This window comes from Mobula hypostoma, chromosome 6 (assembly GCF_963921235.1).
Source record: "Mobula hypostoma chromosome 6, sMobHyp1.1, whole genome shotgun sequence".
NCBI classification, from domain to species: Eukaryota; Metazoa; Chordata; class Chondrichthyes; order Myliobatiformes; family Myliobatidae; genus Mobula; species Mobula hypostoma.
The window spans coordinates 169,132,933-169,154,038 of record NC_086102.1 but is presented as its reverse complement, the minus strand read 5'-3'; the positions used below and the strand labels follow the sequence as shown (position 1 = coordinate 169,154,038).

The window sequence follows — 21,106 nt, the reverse complement described above, 5'->3', positions numbered from 1 at the left end:
AGCAATGAGGAAGGGTTAATTAGCGATCTTGTCGTGAGAGGCCCCTTGGGTAAGAGTGACCATAATATGGTGGAATTCTTCATTAAGATGGAGAGTGACATAGTTAATTCAGAAACAAAGGTTCTGAACTTAAACAGGGGTAACTTTGAAGGTATGAGACGTGAATTAGCTAAGATAGACTGGCAAATGACACTTAAAGGATTGACGGTGGATATGCAATGGCAAGCATTTAAAGGTTGCATGGATGAACTACAATTGTTCATCCCAGTTTGGCAAAAGAATAAATCAAGGAAGGTAGTGCACTCATGGCTGACAAGCGAAATTAGGGATAGTATCAATTCCAAAGAAGAAGCATACAAATTAGCCAGAGAAAGTGGCTCACCTGAGGACTGGGAGCAATTCAGAGTTCAGCAGAGGAGGACAAAGGGCTTAATTAGGAAGGGGAAAAAAGATTATGAGAGAAAACTGGCAGGGAACATAAAAATGGACTGTAAAAGCTTTTATAGATATGTAAAAAGGAAAAGACTGGTAAAGACAAATGTAGGTCCCCTGCAGACAGAAACAGGTGAATTGATTATGGGGAGCAAGGACATGGCAGACCAACTGAATAGTTACTTTGGTTCTGTCTTCACTAAGGAGGACATAAATAATCTTCCAGAAATAGTAGGGGACAGAGGGTCCAGTGGGATGGAGGAACTGAGCGAAATACATGTTAGTAGGGAAGTGGTGTTAGGTAAATTGAAGGGATTGAAGGCAGATAAATCCCCAGGGCCAGATGGTCTGCATCCTAGAGTGCTTAAAGAAGTAGCCCAAGAAATAGTGGATGCATTAGTGATAATTTTTCAAAACTCGTTAGATTCTGGACTAGTTCCTGAGGATTGGAGGGTGGCTAATGTAACCCCACTTTTTAAAAAAGGAGGGAGAGAGAAACCGGGGAATTATAGACCGGTTAGCCTAACGTCGGTGGTGGGGAAACTGCTGGAGTCAGTAATCAAGGATGTGATAACAGCACATTTGGAAAGCGGTGAAATGATCGGACAAAGTCAGCATGGATTTGTGAAAGGAAAATCATGTCTGACGAATCTCATAGAATTTTTTGAGGATGTAACTAGTAGAGTGGATAGGGGAGAACCAGTGGATGTGGTATATTTGGATTTTCAAAAGGCTTTTGACAAGGTCCCACACAGGAGATTAGTGTGCAAACTTAAAGCACACTGTATTGGGGGTAAGGTATTGGTGTGGATGGAGAATTGGTTAGCAGACAGGAAGCAAAGAGTGGGAATAAACGGGACCTTTTCAGAATGGCAGGCGGTGACTAGTGGGGTACCGCAAGGCTCAGTGCTGGGACCCCAGTTGTTTACAATATATATTAATGACTTGGATGAGGGAATTAAATGCAGCATCTCCAAGTTTGCAGATGACACGAAGCTGGGTGGCAGTGTTAGCAGTGAGGAGGATGCTAAGAGGATGCAGCGTGACTTGGATAGGTTGGGTGAGTGGGCAAATTCATGGCAGATGCAATTTAATGTGGATAAATGTGAAGTTATCCACTTTGGTGGCAAAAATAGGAAAACAGATTATTATCTGAATGGTGGCCGATTAGGAAAAGGGGAGGTGCAACGAGACCTGGGTGTCATTATACACCAGTCATTGAAAGTGGGCATGCAGGTACAGCAGGCAGTGAAAAAGGCGAATGGTATGCTGGCATTTATAGCGAGAGGATTCGAGTACAGGAGCAGGGAGGGACGGACTACTGCAGTTGTACAAGGCCTTGGTGAGACCACACCTGGAGCATTGTGTGCAGTTTTGGTCCCCTAATCTGAGGAAAGACATCTTTGCCATAGAGGGAGCACAAAGAAGGTTCACCAGATTGATTCCTGGGATGGCGGGACTTTCATATGAAGAAAGACTGGAAGAATTGGGCTTGTACTCGTTGGAATTTAGAAGGTTGAGGGGGGATCTGATTGAAACGCATAAGATCCTAAAGGGATTGGACAGGCTAGATGCAGGAAGATTGTTCCCGATGTTGGGGAAGTCCAGAATGAGGGGTCACAGTTTGAGGATAGAAGGGAAGCCTTTTAGGACCGAGATTAGGAAAAACTTCTTCACACAGAGAGTGGTGAATCTGTGGAATTCTCTGCCACAGGAAACTGTTGAGGCCAGTTCATTGGCTATATTTAAGAGGGAGTTAGATATGGCCCTTGTGGCTACGGGGGTCAGGGGGTATGGAGGGAAGGCTGGGGCGGGGTTCTGAGTTGGATGATCAGCCATGATCATAATAAATGGCAGTGCAGGCTCGAAGGGCCAAATGGCCTACTCCTGCACCTATTTTCTATGTTTTTCTATGTTTCTACAACAAGATCTGGGTGTCCTTGTTCATCAATCACTGAAGGTAAGCATGCAGGTACAGCAGGCAGTGAAGAAAGCTAATGGCATGCTGGCCTTCATAACAAGGGGAATTGAGTATAGGAGCAAAGAGGTCCTTCTGCAGTTGTATAGGGCCCTGGTGAGACCACACCTGGAATCTTGTGTACAGTTTTGGTCTCCAAATTTGAGAAAGGACATTCTAGCTATTGAGCGAGTGCGGCGTAGGTTCACGAGGTTAATTCCCGGCATGGCGGGACTGTCATATGTTGAAAGATTGGAGCGACTGGAGTTGTATACACTGGAATTTAGAAGGATGAGAGGGGATCTGATTGAAACATATAAGATTATTAAGGGATTGGACACGCTAGAGGCAGGAAACATGTTCCCGATGTTGGGGGAGTGCAGAACCAGAGGCCACAGTTTAAGAATAAGGGGTAGACAATTTAGAATGGAGTTGAGGGAAAAACTTTTTCACAGAGGGTTGTGGTTCTGTGGAATGCTCTGCCTCAGAAGGCAGTGGAGGCCAATTCTCTGGATTCTTTCAAAAATGAGTTAGATAGAGCTCTTAAAGATAGCAGCGTGAAGGGATATGGGGAGAAGGCAGGAAAAGGGTCCTGATTGTGGATGATCAGCCATGCCTTCCTCACCACACACTCTACCTGCAAGTTAACCTTTAGGGATTTCATTTTTTTGGATTTTCTCCCCATTTAGAAAACAAACTAAACATTTATTTCTTCTACCAAAGTGCATGACCATGCTTTTCCCAACAATGTATTTAATTTGCCACTTTCTTGCCCAATCTCCTAATCTGTCTCAGTCCTTCTGCAGACTACCTGTTTCCACAAGACTCCTCCAATCTGCCAATCATCTGCAAACTTGGCAACAACGCCATCTATTCCATCATCTAAATCATTGATTTACAGCATAAAAAGAAGTGGTCCCAGCACTGACCCCTGTGGAATACCACTAGTCATTGGCAGCCAACCAGGAAAGGATCCTCTTATTTGCACTTATTGCTTCCTGCCAATCAGCCAATGCTCTAACCGTGCTAGTAACTTTCCTGTTAAGGATCCTCTTATTCGCACTTGTTGCCTCCTACCAATCAGCCAATGCTCTAACCATGCCAGTAACTTTCCTGTTAAGGGGGATGGCCACAGGGGTACTCTGCATTGGCTCCTTTACCCCTTTCCCCTTCCTGACCGTCGCCAAGTTTCTTGTGTCCTGCACCTTGGGTCTTACTGCCTCTCTGTCCTTATCCATCAACCCTTCAGCCTCCCGATGGATCTGGAGTTCTGTCAATTCCAGTTCCAGCTCCGTAATGTGGCTTGTTAGAAGCTGCAGCTGGATGCATTTCTCGCAGTTGTAGTGGTCAGGGACACTGGAGGTCTCCTCCTCACATCCCACAAGAGGAGCAATGCATTATCCTGTCTGTCATCTCTACCTAGCTGAGCAGATATAAAGAACAGAAGGAAAATACTTAAGCTTTTCTTTCCCTGAGGGAAGCCTCTCTTCCTTGAAACCTCAAAGAGTGGAGATCTTAAGGCTTTAGCTCTGTGTCCACACAGACGATGGTGACTGTGCTTGCTCTCTCCTTCCTTTAATTTGCTTTTATCAATATATCCCAAATGCTGATTGGATGCTGGTCAGTGCTTTATTATGCTGCCATGAACCACTCTGCTTTTTATCCTCGGACGTTGGACCTGATTGAAGTTGCCTCCTCTCCAAACTTCCGACGTCTGGATTGGAAACTGGTCAAAGCTCTATTACTTTGTTTAAAACAAAGCTCTGTTTACTTTGTTTAAATAGTGTTCAATTAAAATAGTTGCAATTATATATTTTTGCCATATAGGTAATATTCTTCTGGTCGATGGAACTGCATGTGGAGAAATAAAAATAACTGATTTTGGGTTATCAAAGATTATGGATGATGACAATTATAATGCTGTAGATGGAATGGATCTGACCTCTCAAGGAGCGGGGACTTACTGGTAAATTAAACAAATTATATTGGGGGCAAATTCTTTAAATGTCAATTATTCACAGTGAAATTGCTATTTTAATGGGACAAGGTTATGAAATGGTATTTTCAATATGTTTTCATTAGGTAGCTTTTGCTGTTTAAATGAAAAGTTATTAAACTTTCAGATGTTGAAGTTTTGATTTCTGAAAGTAAGAAACTTTTGTTTTTTATCTAAATTATTAACTAGGAATGAAAAAGTCTTCATGTTGCAACTCTACAGATCTCTGGTGAGACCACACTTAGAGTATTGTGTTCAGTTCTGGTCACCTCATTATAGGAAGGATGTGGAAGCTATGGAGAGGGTGCAGAGGAGATTTACCAGGATGTTGCCTGGATTGGAAAACAAGTCTTAGGAGGCAAGGTTAGCAGAGCTGGGACTTTTCTCTTTGGAGCGTAGAAGGATGAGAGGGGACTTGATAGAGGCCTACAAGATTATGAGAGCCATAGATAGGGTGGCTAGCCAGTACCAGTTTCCCAGGGCACGAATAGCAAACACCATAGGGCATATGTGCAAAGTAAGGGAGGGAAGTTTAGGGGAGACTTCAGGGGTAAGTTTTTTACACAGAGGGTTGTGGGTGTCTGGAATGACTTGCCAGGGATGGTGTTGGAGGCTAAAACATTAGGGGTATTTAGGAGACTCTTGGACAGGCACATGGATGAAAGAAAAATAGAGGGTTACAGGGTAGTGTGGGTTTCGTACGATTTTTTAAGGAATATATGGGTCGGCACAACATCGAGGGCCGAAGGGCCTGTACTGTGCTGTAGTATTCTAGTGTCTAGTAATAATACTGATGTAAAAATATTTAACGATATTACTCAATATTCTCAAAGGGTGGTGAGTATGTTGAGGAAAAATACTTGTAACACTTAAAAGACATTTGATAGGTAACACTAAAAGACATTTGATAGGTACAAAGTTGTAGGGGGAAATGAGCTGAATGCAGGCAAATGGAACTATGTCAATTAGGTAACTTGGGGTGGGGCAAGGGCCTGTTTCCATGCTAAATAATTCTTCACTAGTCCTCAGAAGGTGTCTGTATTTCCTTGATTTAGAGGAGTGCCGAGACTTCCTTGCTTTTATTTCACAGTAAAGTGCTTAGCAGCATCCTCTGTTTATTAAGGTGCATACAAAATTCTTGCCTGCCTTAACCTTGGGTGTCCTATCTGCAAATACCAGAACTGGAAAATGTGACTGGAGCCACCTCTTTAGTTTCTGGGGCATAATTAGTTCTTTAACACAAGCTATCGTAATAGGATCAATCCTCGGAGATGAGTATAATTCAGTTCCCTGTTAAAATTTTCGTCTGGTTACTAGAAATGAGCAGCTATTCACTAAAGTGACTTTAAATATTTTGACAGACTACCCCATTTTTCAGGAGTCTGATAAAGCAAAATGGCTGAAACATATTTAGAGGAAATGACGGCAGAGATTTTGTCACACTGTTAGTTGAATGAAATTTCCAGAATTTTTTGGAGTATGCATTGAGCATCATATAATATGCGATCCACAATGTTTAAAGAACTTGAAATTACAGAAAGGCTTTACATGAAAAGGGGCTATTTGGAATATCAAATCCATGCTGACTTCATATAGGAACAATTAAGTTTGTCCCTTTCCACTGAGCCTTGCAAATTCATCCATTTAGATACTTATCAAACTACCTTTTGGACAACATCCCTTGCAGTGCTTTCTGAGACAATAGCTATGTGAAATAGCTGTTTGATTATTTTTTCCCAGTATCTTCATTTTGTGTATCCCAACAGCACCCTTCACATCTTTCCTGAAGTACACTTGCTAGAACTACACTTATCATTTCAGTTGTGGTCAAGCTAGTGTCTTGTTAAAGTCCGACCTGACTTGCCTCTATTTATAAAGCCGATGATTCTGTTTGCTCAGTTGGCCTTAAAAAAAAAGTCTGAAGTACGAAGGATGTGCAGAACATTCAGAAAGCAGAAAAGTTTGCATACACTAGAAACATGAGATTAGAAACAAAAAACTGGTAGAAACAGCAGGTCAGGCAGCATCTGTGGAAAGTGAAATAGTTAATATTTCATTCATCCATTAGGTGATGTAGGGGTCAGCAGAAGTCTGAGGATCATTGGCTGAAGAGATTCTACAGAGTAAACCAAGGTAGTTGGTAATGGTGGAGTGGAGATTTGCAAGAAATCTCAAGGCAGTCTACATGAGTGATGCTGGTATAAACTTTTGGATATGGAATAAGACAAATTCTAGATGGGTTTTGAAAACATAAATTTATATTGAAGCAAATCACACTTCACAGTAGAACACTATCCTGCAGTCTTGAAGAGTCATGAATTAATTCAAAATTTCCTGTCTTGTTTCTGTAATATGACTACATACGTATGGGTCATTTGTAACACTTTTTTTCTGCATTATGTTGTTTTTCCCTTGCACTGCCTCAGTGCACTGTGGTGACATTATCTGTATGGTTAATATGCAAAACAAGTTAATTTTTTCCCACTTTATCTTGGTATAGCTAATTAGTAAACTATTTTAACACACTGCTGAAGGGAGCACAGAGGCCAGGAATGCCTTGAGGCATAGAAGGAATGTTTTGGGAATGAATGGCCACTTCTCAAAATTGTAACGTTTGAAGGGTACTCGTGTGATCAGGTGGAAGTTGGTGGAGAGAATATTTTGGTTTGCCATTAAATGCTGTTCAAAGAGCAATGACTGATCAAAGGTGTGATTATAGAGGATCATTTTGGACCCTTAGGGTCATTTTAGGGCTATGAGAAACCAAAGTGACAGGAATCAGATGTTTAAAAAAAGATGGAGACAAATTTGAGAAATGATATCAAGAATTTTGGAGAAGTTTAGTTTTTTTTAAATGAGTTGATTTGGAATATTACGATCATTACTATACATTTTGAGTAATTAAAATTGTCCTGCAGATGGGCTTTCTTGAGTTTAAGCTAGAATACAGAACTGATATTTTTAAAATGTGTAAAATTATCAGATGTTCCACAAGTTCAAGGTACTACTTCCTCAGCAATGATTGCTAACACTGCATCCATATTAAGTTCTTTTATCACTGAATGGAGATGCAGTACAGGTTTCCCCCGCTATCTGAAGGTAGAGTGTTCCTATGAAACCACTCGTAAGCCTACCAAATAACACAAAAATACACAGCCTATATAAAGTAGAAATAATGTATGTACAGTGTAGTTTCACTTACCGGAATTGGAAAGACAGCAAGCACACTGATGGTGTGTTAGGATGAGGTTGCGGTGGTGGGAGCTACAGGAGACTGGTCACTAACGTCTTCTATGTCTGCCTGCCTTGATGTCGAAGGCTGAGGTTCGTTGGCTGATGTAGAAGGCTTGAAAAATGACAATGCTTGACTGCTGAACCTCACGCATTTTTCTATCATACAGTTCTTTGTAAGCACTCAAACCATCCTGCAAATATGCCCTAAACCTATATGAACTTCTGCTTCCTTCTGCTTCCCTCTACTTCCCTACATCTAAGTTAATTTCATGTCCAAGCCACCATTATCCCTTATTGCCACCAATTTTGCAATTTTTGCATTGCTTCATCATTCCCATTTTGTTAGTTGAACACAGTATAGAATTAGCAGGTCATATAGACTTTATTTAATCCTGATTTGTCCAGGCAATTATATAGTTCGTTCTGTTTTTTGTACATTAAAAAAAGTTATTAATTTTAATCTAGACAAACTGCAAACTGTTTTGCTTTAAATCTTTTGCCAGGTACTTGCCTCCTGAGTGTTTTGTTGTAGGAAAAGAACCACCCAAAATTTCTAACAAAGTGGATGTCTGGTCTGTCGGAGTTATCTTCTTCCAGTGTCTGTATGGTCGGAAGGTGATATTTAATTTCTTTAAATTATCTCCAGGATTTTTTATTTGTGAAAATTGTCTTATGTAAAGTATTCTTTTTCAGCCCTTTGGCCACAACCAGTCACAGCAGGATATCTTACAAGAGAATACAATATTAAAAGCAACTGAAGTCCAATTTCCTGTTAAACCAGTTGTTAGCAATGAAGCAAAGGTAATTGGGCTCAGTGTTGTATTTGCATGTTTTTTTTTCCTCATTTGTTGAAACAATTGCAGAATTCATTTGATTTAAAATCTAATGCTTCTGTCGTTTCAGGCTTTCATTAGACGTTGTTTAGCATATCGCAAAGAAGATCGCTTTGATGTGCATCTGCTGGCTAATGATACTTACCTTCTTCCTCATATGCGACGGTCAAATTCTTCAGGAAATCTACATATGCCTGGGCCAGCCACAATACCAGTTTCACCAATGTCAAACATAGTTTCTTATTAAGACTGATAGTTAGACTGACAGATCTTGTTAAACTTTCCATATTAATTCACAGCTGAAGATGGGATGACTTGAAATAGTTTCTTCTTGGGAGGGAGAATTGGAAGGAGAAAGCAGAGGCTGTGAAAGGATTAGGGTGTACCAATTTTTAAATTCTTTGCTTTTGATCTATTTCAAATAGAATTGAACCATGGATAACAGTGAACTGCAGATATTAGCCGGAGTACTGCACACTGTAAAACTTATGCATTTAGGAGCTGAAAACTGTTCATCCACATTTTTTGGGAACACTGTATATAGTCTGTTTGGAAGTCACATTGGGACTTCTGTTTTTTGTTTAAAATAAGGCCAGAAAATGATTTTAGCACACAAATACAACAGCCCATCCAAATAAAATTGTGAAGAGAAATTGAGTAGCTCTTATGAACCTGTAAATGCACATAAATATTTACATATTGAAGCTACAATAAGCAGCTGATGTATTTATAGGTCAAATTGTAGAATGTACTGTGCAAGATAATAGTAAAATAGCATTGTTTTATATTGTTGTAAATGATTTCATTATATTTACCTTGTTCTTAAGTAACAGCAGTTTGATTTTGTAAAGGCTGTATAAAAATTTGGCGTTTTGTTTTTGCTTTCTTAATCGGATCCTGAATTCCAATAATGGATTTGCCCATTGCTACAACGTAGCATTGGTGTTTTATTAAAACACGGCCTTCATACATTAGCAACAAAAGTCAGATCTGTAAAGGCTTAATTTTGTATTTAATGAGATTGTCTTAAATTTTGTAATATTGAGGGATAGGCCATTTTATTGATTAGCCTTGATTGCTTGGCATTATTCGAGAGATATTCAACTATTGGAGAAGAAAAACAAAATGAAATGCAGGACAAATTCTTACATGTTTGCAGGATTATTGGTTTCTTCTCTGTGTAGGCATAAATGGTGTGAAACATTAAATTCTGAACAGTTGCCTGTGCTGTACAAATTACAACCATTTTCAGAAATGCAAAATCTTAATTGTTAGTACAGTTTTCTGCTTGTTTTTACATCCATGCAAATAGAATGCCTGTGTGTAATTTATACACTGAAACGAAAAAAGGTTTATCTGGGCTTGTTAATGTTGTATAATTAAGCTGTTGCCTGTGTTCCTGGTGTTAAAAGCTGCATTGTTTTCACTGTAAATAAAATGTTTAACTGTTGACTTAAAAATGTGCTGCTGATACTGTAGAGAGTGCAGCCAAACCCAGTAATAAAACTACAAAATTCTATTTCATTCATGTTTTGACTAAAAGTTCGTTGTGCCAGTTGCTGCCCATAAAGTAGTGAGCTACTGCCCTAAATTCTGACTTCAGGTCTCTGCATGGTGTATAGATTAAGTGGGAAGAGATGCAAGCTCTACACACAGTGAAAATAACTTCAACAGCTGATTAGACCACGTTCCAGCTTGTGTAGAACCTATTTCAGACATTGGTTATTGACATAAAGTCCTGTACTTAATTTTTTCTAAAAGTAACATACTGCTCTATTGCTTATAGTGAGTAATGTGCACAACTTCGCATGAACTAAATTTTAATACTTCCATGTTTAATGGAAATATGTAAAGTTGCCAGGATAAAAATCTGATGTCAATGCAATTCAAGTAAAGTTATTCCATCAAGTGGAACAACTGCCTCTGTACAAGATACTGAATCAGCACTGTATCTAGGCCTCAGGATTTCACTCCAGCCACTTTAAAAAAAAATAGAACCTTTATTCTCATAGAGCATTACAGCACCGAAATAGCCCATCGGCCCATCTGGTCCCATCAAGCTGCACCCCTATATCCCTCCCATCCATGTACTTATCCAAACTTTTTAAATGTTGAAATCAAACCTGTGTCCACTACTTCAGCTGGCAGTTTGTCCGCCACCCCAGGTTTACCTTAAACATTGCACCTTTCACTCTTAAACTATGACCTCTAGTTCTTGTCTCGCCCATCCTTGGTGGAAAAGCCTATCTTAAACCACTATAAATACGCTCTCATTCTCTAATGTCCCAGGAACTAAAGTCCTAATCTATTCAACCTTTCCCTAAACTTGGATCCTCGGGTCCCATCAATATCCTGGTAAATTTTCTCTCTTTCAATCTCACTGATATTTTTGCTGGAGGTAGGTGGCCAGAATTGCACGCAATACTCTAAATTATGCCTCACCAAATTCGTATACAATTTCAGCATAATATCCCAACTCCTGTACTTGAATTTATGAAGGCCAATATGCCAAAAAAAATTCTTTATGACCCTATTTATCTGTTGTGTCTCTTTCAAGCAGCATTGGATGTCTATTCCCAGATCCATCTATTCTACTGCACTCCTTGGTGCCCTACCGCTCACTGTGCAAGTCCTACCCTGGTTTGTCCTCACAAAGTGCAACACCTCACACTTGTCTCCCTTAAATTCCATCTGCTTCTTTTCCAGAAGATCTAGATTCCACTGCAATCTTTAATAGTCCTACTGATTATGAAAGTTTACCACATTATTGTCTAGATTGTTAACAAACAAAAACGGATCCAGCACTGATCCCTGAGGCACATCACTAGTCACAGTCCTCCTCTCAGAGAAGCAACCATCTACTACCACTTCATGGCTTCTGCAAAGCTAATGCCAAATCCAATTTACTACCTCATCCTGAATTTCAAGTGACTGACCTTTCTTGACCAACCTCCCATGTAGGATCTTGTCAAAGGCCTTGCTGAAGTCCCAAGTAGAAAATGTACACTACCCTGTCTATCCAAATACTTGCACAGTATATCTGGTCCCTTAGAATATCCTCCAGTGTTAATGTCAGGCTCACCAGCCTATAATTTCCTGGCATATTTTTGGGGCCTTCCTGAAACAATAGTACAAAATGGGCTATTGCCCATTCATTGACTATTACACCTCACCCACGGCGAAGGATATTTCAAATACCATTACTAAGGCCCCTACAATTTCTGCACTGTCCTTCTAATAAGTTTGAATAAACATCTTGTCACCTGAGGATTTATTCACCCTAATTTGCCTCAAGACAAAGCAACCCCTTCTCTGTAATCCCTATATGGTCCATGACCTCACTGCTGTTTTGCTTTGGTTTTATAGACTGGCCACCTCTGGAGTAAATTGAGATGTAAAAAAATCCATTTAAGATCACCTACATCACTTTTGTGCATAGATAACTACATTGATTTTTCAAGAAGATCAATTCTGTCCCTTGCTTTCCTTATTCTCTTAATATATTTGTAGAAGTCCTTGGGGTGACATCATGCTGTCTTCCTGATTTCCCTCTAATTTGTTCTCTTACATTTCTTATACTTAAGTTTTATCTCATTTGTTCCTTGCTGCCTATACCTGCTGTGCACCTCCTCCTGGACATCAATATCTCTTGAAAACCAAGGTTCTCGAAACCTGTTATCCTTGCCTTTTATTTTGATAGGAATATACAAACACTGCATTCCCAAAAATTTCACTTTTGATGGCCTCCTACACTGAGCACAACTTTGCCAGTAAACATAAAAGTTCCAATCCATACTTAAAGATTCTTTCTGATACTATCAAAATTTGCTTTTCTCCAAATTAGAATCTCAACCTGAGGACTAGACCTATCTTTCTCCATAATTATCTTGGAATTATGATATCTGGATTCAAAACGTTCCCCATACACACATTTCTGTCACCTGCCCTCTTTCATTCCCCAATAGGAGATCCAGTTATGCACACTATATATGAAGTAACCTCAAATTTTTCCATCCAGCCATTTTACACTATGGGAGTCCCAGTCAATACGTGAAAAGTTAAAATCACCTATTATCGCAACCTTGTGTTTCTTGCAACTGTCTGCAATCTCTCTGCACGCTGCTACTCTAAATCATACTGACTATTGGGTGGTTTATAAAATAATCCCACTAATGTAGTCATCCCTTCTGTTATTCCTCAGTTCCACCCATAGAGCCTCAATCTGTCCTGTCTGAGCACTGCCATGACATTTTTCTTGACTAGCAATATTATCCCTCCTGCTCATAATGGATAAAACTACGGAACCCCGTAACATTGAGCTGACAGTCTTGCACAGGCTTTATATAAATTGGGTATTTGTAACCTGGGGTGGATATATACAGACACAAAACTGTGAAACAGTTAACAAGCTTTGTTTTAACCTGTATCTTATCTTTCTTTTCTAGGAAATTAAGGAGCACGGCACTCGGGCCCTCAAGCCTGCCCCACCACTCATGGCTGATCGCAGGCCTCGATTTGCATTGGGATAACTTTCAATATAAAATAAGGGATTCCTGTAACTTTCAAAATTAGATTAACAAATAAATGAGATGTACCATGAGTGAAGGTTGCATTACACCAGTGATTTTCTTAGTGATATCAGAAACGAGTATGCCTTGTATTTATACACTGTGCTCCAGTGCTAGTGTTTGATTCTGTGTGAGACAATATGGTACACAATTTGTAAAATTAAAACAGAAAATACTGGAAACAGGCAGGCAACATCTAATCCTCTTCATCAGAAATGGTATTAAGGAACAAATTACTATATGTATCAAAGAAGGGATGGGGTTGAGATGGGATAAATGATTGTGATGGTTAACATCAGATTAAGGAATTTTGTGTTGATTATGTGAGGCACATCCAGCAGACAAGCCAATATAAACACAAAGGAAAAAGCTGAACCAAAACAATGAGAGGGAAAATTGGCCATTTCTAAATACAAAGAAAAGAGAGACCCTCTAAAGTTTGACAATTTGATATTGGCCCCTGCAGCTGCAACAAGATCAGATGTTTCTCAAGCTTTCATCGTGTCACAAAGAAAAAGATCAAAATGGGAGTGGAGCGGTGAAAAGTGAGATGCTATGGACCAGCTGCAGGTGCTTCTCAATTCAATGACCCAATCTGTGTGTTGTTTCTATTATGTAGAGAAAACCATATTGTGAACACCAAATAAATTAGATTGGAAGAACTGATTGATCTTTAGTTATGCACCATTTTTTCTTCCTCCTTTCTTAAACAAGGGAGTCATACATCTGGTTTTTCAACAGGTGGTACCTTGAAAAAAACAGTCTGACTTGTTTATGAATCCGTTGAAATTTTCACCTCTTTTAGTCTGGTGTGGGTGGGGAGGTAGATAAGCTAAAATATTTCATTCAACTTTTCCACACCTGAAATTGAAGCATTAGTGTGGTTATGATAGCAGTTTGAAGTGTTTTTAAAATCGGAAGATGCATATAAGCTCTTCCATCCACTTAACAACTGGAGATTTCAGAAATCGACTGCAATAAACTAAACAAATAGAGATCACTCCTGCAAATGCTGGAAATCTTAAAAAAAAGTGTTTTTATTGTAATTTCAGTTACAATCATGGATTTTGGACGACACAAAAGTTAGAATGATACTAGTAGAAGAGTCCGGCAATAGTTCACCAAGCTTTCAAATGTACTACATAACTCTTCATTTACATTGCCTGCAAAAAAAGTGTTAACCCCCTCCCCAACCCGGAAGTTTTCATGTTTTATTGTTTTACAACATTAAATCACAGTGGATTTAATTTGGTTCTTTTGACTCTGATCAACGGAAAAGACTCTTTTGTGTCAAAGTGAAAACAAATTTCTATAAATTAGTCTAAATTTATTACAATTATTAAACACAAAATAACTGATTGCATAATAACTCACCCCCTTTTGTATTTAGTCGATGCACTTTTGGCAGCAATTACAGCCTTGAGTCTGTGTGGATAGGTCTCTATCAGCTTTGCACATCTGGACACTGCAATTTTTCCCCATACTAGAGTGTTCAAGCTCTGTCAGGATGCATGGGGATAGTGAGAGAACTGTCCTTTTCAAGTCCAGTCACAAATTCTCAATTGGCTTGAGGTTTGGACTCTGACTTTGCCTCTCCAGGACATTAACTTTATTGATTTTAAGCCATTCCTGTGTAGCTTTGGCTTGATGTTTGGGGTCATTGTCTTGCTGGAAAATAAATCTTCTCTCATGTCGCAGTTCGCGTTAGGTTTTCCTCCAGGATTTCCCTGTATTTTGCTGCATTCATTTTACCCTCTACCTTCACAAGCTTTCCAAGGCTGCTGCAGTGAAGCATCCCCACAGCATGATGCAGTGTGTTTGATGGTGTGCGGTGCTTGGCTTATGTCAATCATAGCATTTAGTCTGATGGCCAAAAAGCTCACTTTTGGTTTCATCAGACCATAGAACCTTATTCGAACTGACATCAGAGTTCCCAGCCTGACTTCTGGCAAACTCTGGCTGAGATTTGCTTTTCAACAGAGGCTTTCTCTTTGCCACTCTCCCATAAAACTTGCGACTGGTGAAGCACCCAGGCAACGGTTGTTGTATGCACAGTCTCTCCCATCTCAGCCACTGAAGCTTGTAACTCCTCCAGAGGTATCACAGGTCTCTTGGTGGCCTCCCTCACCAGTCCCCTTCTTGCACGGTCAGTCAGTTTTTGAGGACGGTCTGCTCTAGGCAGAAGTACAGCTGTGCCATATTCTTTCAATCTTGATGATTGAGTTAACTACTCAAAGGGATGTTCAGTGAATTAGAATTTTTTTCGTATCCATCTCTTGACTTGTGCCTTTCAATAACCCTTTCACAGAGTTGCTTGGAGCGTTCTTTTGTCTTAGTGCAGTTTTTGCCAGGACACTGACTCATCGGCAGTTAGACCGGATAATTTTGAAAGCGTCGGTTTCACGTTAAAATGTTAGGCGTCCACACCAGGCGTCTTTGAAAATACCTCCGTCCATATTAAAACGGGTATTTGGGCGAATCTCCTCCTACTGGGCATGCGCAGGACACATCTACAGAAAACAAGCGAAGAGGAAACGGTATACTTGGTGCGCGTTTGTCCAGTTACAGACTAGAAAAACTTAAAAGGAAATTGCCAAAAGATGGACAGCTGTTGGTTCTCACGCAGGAGGACTTAAAATATACCGGAGTGTATGGAGATAACCGACAGGGAGTTCACGGACAGTATGACCCAGCTGACAACGAACATTCTCAGCCACTACAATAGCTACACATACGGACACACAGATCCCCAAGTGGCCCCACCAACATCTTCCCCACTCGCACAGAGGGGTCACCCTGGAAACATTTCCTACAGCCATAGTCTCTTCACCAATGAAAGGGACGATGGGTTTTTTAAAACCTCCAGTTAACCTGTACACACTACAACGCCCATCCGGCGTTTTCAGATTTAAGCACGCTGGAGAGTGTTTTAGAAAAGCTCCGTTTTCGGGGGAGGAAAACGCCGTTTCAGTGTGGACTGAGGGTCAAAACAAAGAGAAAAAGCTTTGGTTACGGATTTGTCCAATCTAGTGTGGACGTAGCCCCAAATACAGGTGTACTTTTACTGCTATCAATTGAAGCACCTTGACCATTTGGAGATGTGGGTGTGATTTCCATTTAACTAATTATGTGACTTCTAAAACAATTGGCTGCAACAGTGATGATTTGGTGTGCCATATTAAAGGGGATGAATACTTACGCAATCAATTATTTAGTATTTTATATTTGTAATTAATTTAGATCACTTGGTAGAGATCTGTTTTCACTTTGACATGAGAGTCTTTTTCTGTTGATTAGCGTAAAAAAAACAAATTAAATCCACTGTGGTAAAACAATAAAACATGAAAACCTATGGAGGGGGGTGAATGCTTTTTATAGACACTATACGTAAAGACGAATAGTGAAAGGACATTGTGTTGGTACCTTTTAAAAATATGGATGAGTTGCGTCCAGAAAATGATGAATAATCTTCAGAAGATCAACAATGAACGGAGAGATTACAAATTATTTATTTCAGTGTGGCTCGTGAAGTGGGTTTCCCAGACAAACAAGTCTGATAAAATCAGTAATTCAAGATGAAACTTATCAGACTTTCAGTGGGAAAATCAATTAAGGCACACGTATACTGAAGAAAGAATTCTGTTTTTAAAATGAACTCATACAGTTTGTTTACAGCCATGCGTGTTAAGGAGTGCTGAAAAGAGCAACAAATTAGTCTTGCAGACGTGCTAATAGGGGACAGGAAGTCCCACAGGCTCTCAATCTTTTACTGAAAGAAATGGATGTTGCACTGGAATCCCTGTTTGGAAAGCTCCAATACAAAAAGTAACTTACTTTTACCCAACCTGTTCTATACTTTAAACATTAAACATATTAAACGTGTTATAGTGTCATAAAATGCTGGAGGAACTTAATAGATGAGGCAACATCTATGGAGGGAAATAAACAGTAGGTGTTTCAGGCTGGAACGAGGGCGGGGGTAGCCCGTTAAAACAAAAACGGTGCAGCAAGAGCTGGCGGATGATTGGTAGATCCGGTAATGAAGTGTGTGTGTGTGGGGGGGGGGGGAGGAAGAGTAGGAATTGTTGTAGTTAACAGTGTTAATAGTATTATTCCTGTGCTACACAGTTAGCCACTCCCACGTGGGAGGAGTTCACATACTGTACTAGCAGTGTTACCAATAAAGTTTAGTTGAATGTCCTGTATGCTGGCCTCTGGGTGTCTCTCTGCACTCTCCTTCAATATCCAACACAACATGGTGTCAGAAGTGGTTGATTGTTGAGGAATTTTGGCCACAGACCAAAGGAGATCCCAGCAGGAAAGAATTTACAGTAAGGCTGTTCTTGTTTGCATACATCTATGAAAAAATATTCAGCGATGACTTATCAGCCTAAACTGCCTGTGCTAGTATGTATGAACCATGAGCTCGAGCTGAGATCTGGCCAGGATTGCTAGGCAACACCTTTAGGCTGCATCCAAGAGTGGATACATTGTATTAATCTGTGGGCCACTAGCCTGGGGAAGTGCACAGAGACATAGACACAGCAAAGAAGTCAGTCAAACTCTTAGGGAGAGAACAGAAGACTTTTGTAGTCCAAATAAATAAAATAATGAACAAACAAACAAACAGGAAAATGGAGCAAATACCTTCAGTACCTACATCTACTTACCCAATAAAGCCTGCCGAGGCATTTGATATCTCTACACCAGGGGATTTTGAGAGATGGCTCAGAGGCTTTGAGAGATTTAGGGTTGCAAGCAATCTTATTCAGGCTTCAGAAGAGCATCAAGTAAATACACTGATATACTGCATGAGTGACAAAACAGATGACATCATGGGTGGATTGGGACTGACCAATGCTCAGAAAAAGGAACACAAAGCAGATCAAGAATGTTTCACAGAAAAGTGAAATGTGATATGATATATGTGATATAGTACAAGTTCAACTCCAGAAAACAGGAGCCAAATGAAAGTGTAAATTACTTCATCGCAGCATTGTCAGACAACTGTGCATATGGAAATCTGAGAAATGAGCTCATTGGAGACAGGGTCATTGTCGGGATACCAGACACCAAATTGTCAGAGAGACATCATTTGCGGACAAATCTCACACTAAAGAAAGCTATTACTATGGTCAAGCAGAGTGAGAATGTTCATCAGCAACAGGCAGAACTCAGGCATGAAAGCGATGCCGAGGTAAAGCTAGAAGCTGTGCAAAAAGGAGGGTACAAACAAGGTGCTGTCAGAAAGAGATGAGAGTCGAGCTCAGCTCAAACAAAACAGTCAAGCGAAACAAAGAACAGGTAAAATGTCCAGCTGCAGGGGGTTTGGCAAGTCTCGATTCCATGTCAAAGACCTCTGTCCAGCAAATGAAGTGAAACGCCCCCACTGCAATAGAGTTGGTCATTACATGGCTGCATCTGCAAGGAGTGCTTCTGTCTGTAGTTCCATGCAGGCCCTGTTAGGGAACTGGAGCTGGAGCTGGCTGACCTGCCGATCACTTAGGAGAATGAGGAGGTGACAGATAGCAGCCACAGGGAGGCAGTCATCTCTGAGTGACAGAGGGCAGGTAGTTGGGTGACAGCCAGGAGAGGGAAAGGGAAGGAAGTGCAGAGTACCCCATGGCTGTTCACCTCAATAATAAATATACCACCTTGGATACTGTCGGGGGGAACAACCTACCAGTGGAAAGCTGCAGTGACCAGGTCTCCTGCACTGAGCCTGGCTTTGTGACTCAGAAAGGAAGGAGGGAGAAAAAGAGAGAGGTGATGGGAGATTCAGTAGTTAGGAACACATACAGGAGATTCTGTGGACATGAAAGAAACTCCCATATGGCAAGTGACAGGTCCAGGATGTCTCAGATTGGGTCCATGGCATTCTTAAGGGGAAAGAGTGAGCAGCCAGAAGTCGTGGTGCATTTGGTTTGACATACAGGTAGGAAAAGGAAGGAGGTCCTGAAGACTGAATATAGATAGACAGATACTTTGTTGATCTGAAAGGAAATTGCACTGTCACAGTAGCATTACAAGTGCACAGATAAACAAATATGCAAATATTAGAAGCGAAGCAAGAAAGAATAAAAAATAAGTTACCTTAGACAGTCTAATATGAGAGGTTCATCACTTCCCCAGCTATAGGTTGACTCATTATAGAGCCTAATGACCTCATCTAGCACTTTTTGAAGCAGCGCAGTTGTTTTAGTCTATCACTGAAAGTGCTCCTCTGTCCAGCCAAGGTGGCATACAGGTGGTGAAAAACATTGTCCACAACTGCTAGTATTTTCTGTGGTGTCCTTTGTTCTATTACAGCCTCCAGTGTGTCCAGTTTGGCAACAACAGACTGGTAGAACATGTGAAGGAGAGGCCTGCATACTCTGAAGGATTCCAGTCTCCTCAGGAAGGAGAGATAATTCTGGCCCTTCCTGTACACAGCCTCTGTGTTGGTGTCCACTCGAGTCTGCCGTCCAGGTGCACCCCAGATACTTGTAGGTCCTCACCACATCCACATCCTCATCATCAGTAGCAACAGGGAGCAGTGCAGGCTTAGCCTCCCCAAAGTCCATCACCATCACCTTTGTCTCACTGATGCTGAGCTGCAGATGATTCAGCTTGCACCATTTGACAAGGTCCTCCCGTATTCCAAAGTCCAGGGCCCCGTATTCATCCTCCCATCCTCCATTTATACACCCAACTGATGCTGAGTCATCAGAGAATTTCTGCAGATGACGTGACTCAGTGTTGTATCAAAATCCGAGGTATACAGGGTAAACAGGGAGGGAATCCATAGAGCCCCCTGTGGGGCCTCATTGCTGCTTATAGCCATGTCTCTCACATAGCTCTGAAGCCGCACGAACTGTGGTCTGCCATATGGTGAGCTAGGTGGGATGCTAAGAAGCAGGAACTCAAGGGTACTAAGCAGGGGATTGCTGCCTGTGCCATACATCAGTAAAGATAGGAGTAGGATGATATGACAGATGAATGTGTGGCTGATCCTCCCACCACATTTCATTGCCTCTCTCAAACTATGCTGTGTTTAAACTTAGAAAAAATTAGAAGTGTTATTTGTGATCCCTCTATTAAATTCAAAATGACTTGGAGGCCATTTATTCAATACTTCCATATGATGTAATTTGACCTTTTCCAAACCTATTCTATTTCTTTTTAGTAAAAGAAAACGACGCAGCTTGCGCGGCCACTCCGGTGAATGATATCACTAATCTGTCAAGTAGGGTGCTGTGCACAATCCTGATTTGATGGAGACAGACGTGAGAGAACGGAGGAACATCTGGAGAAACTTCTGAAATGCCTGCTTTGCTGCTGCTGTTACTGTGTGATCCAGAATCTCTGGAGGGGAAGACCCCAAATCCTTGGCTTTGCTTGTTGCTCAGCAGCCGGGACAGGGTCGAAGTGGTCGGCAAAAATGGTGCTCGGTGTCGAAGTGCTGGTCAGAGGCTCGGAATTCAGACGGACTCAGAGTCAGCTGTGGTCGGGTGCTTCCAATGCATTGACAGTTGTTGGTGCCTGGAGGTTTATGGCAGAGAGAGTTTCTCCTTTCTGCCACCTGCTATCGAGGACTATCAGGAGTCGATCGGAACTTTGAGACTTTTCTTTACTGTTCCCATGTTCTGCTCTTTATCAAATTACGGTATTGCTTTGCACTGCTGTGACTATATGTTGTAATTATGTGGTCCTCTCAGTGTTAGTCTTTGGTTTGTCCTGTTTTTTTTGTGATATCACTCTGGGGGAACATTGTATCATTTTTTAATGCATGCATTTCTAAATGACAATAAACGAGGACTGAGTGTCCTCATAATCTAATCTAATCTATATGTTGAGGGGAGTGGAGTCCACGATACTAATGGTTCTTTTTTTATGTTTCACAACAACCCATGTCTTTCTTTCCTTAGTTTAGTTGGTTAACTTTGTTTAGATTAGTTTTTCTTTTGGGGTATATTTTTTTTCCTTCTTCATGTTTCTTTTGTATATTATATTTGTATCCTGTACGATTGGGAGGTTTAATACCCGTGTGTCAACTGGGTTTATATTTAAATACGTTAATTACAACAACGTAATCCCAATAATTTTG

The 21,106-nt window shown here is 40.7% G+C and overlaps 1 protein-coding gene across 5 annotated transcripts in view; it reads left to right on the top strand.

Moving 5' to 3' along the window:
- LOC134348604 (serine/threonine-protein kinase tousled-like 1) overlaps positions 1–13,677 on the top strand; it is a 142,754-nt gene extending 129,077 nt beyond the window's left edge. For all 5 annotated transcript variants that reach the window (XM_063052228.1, XM_063052227.1, XM_063052229.1 and 2 more), the window contains 4 exons: positions 4,217–4,355; positions 8,123–8,234; positions 8,313–8,420; positions 8,523–13,677. In XM_063052228.1, the coding sequence (XP_062908298.1) occupies positions 4,217–4,355; positions 8,123–8,234; positions 8,313–8,420; positions 8,523–8,699 (536 nt within the window). In that variant the 3' untranslated portion in view covers positions 8,700–13,677. The remainder of the gene's footprint in view (positions 1–4,216; positions 4,356–8,122; positions 8,235–8,312; positions 8,421–8,522) is intronic.
- Positions 13,678–21,106: the final 7,429 nt, after the last annotated feature.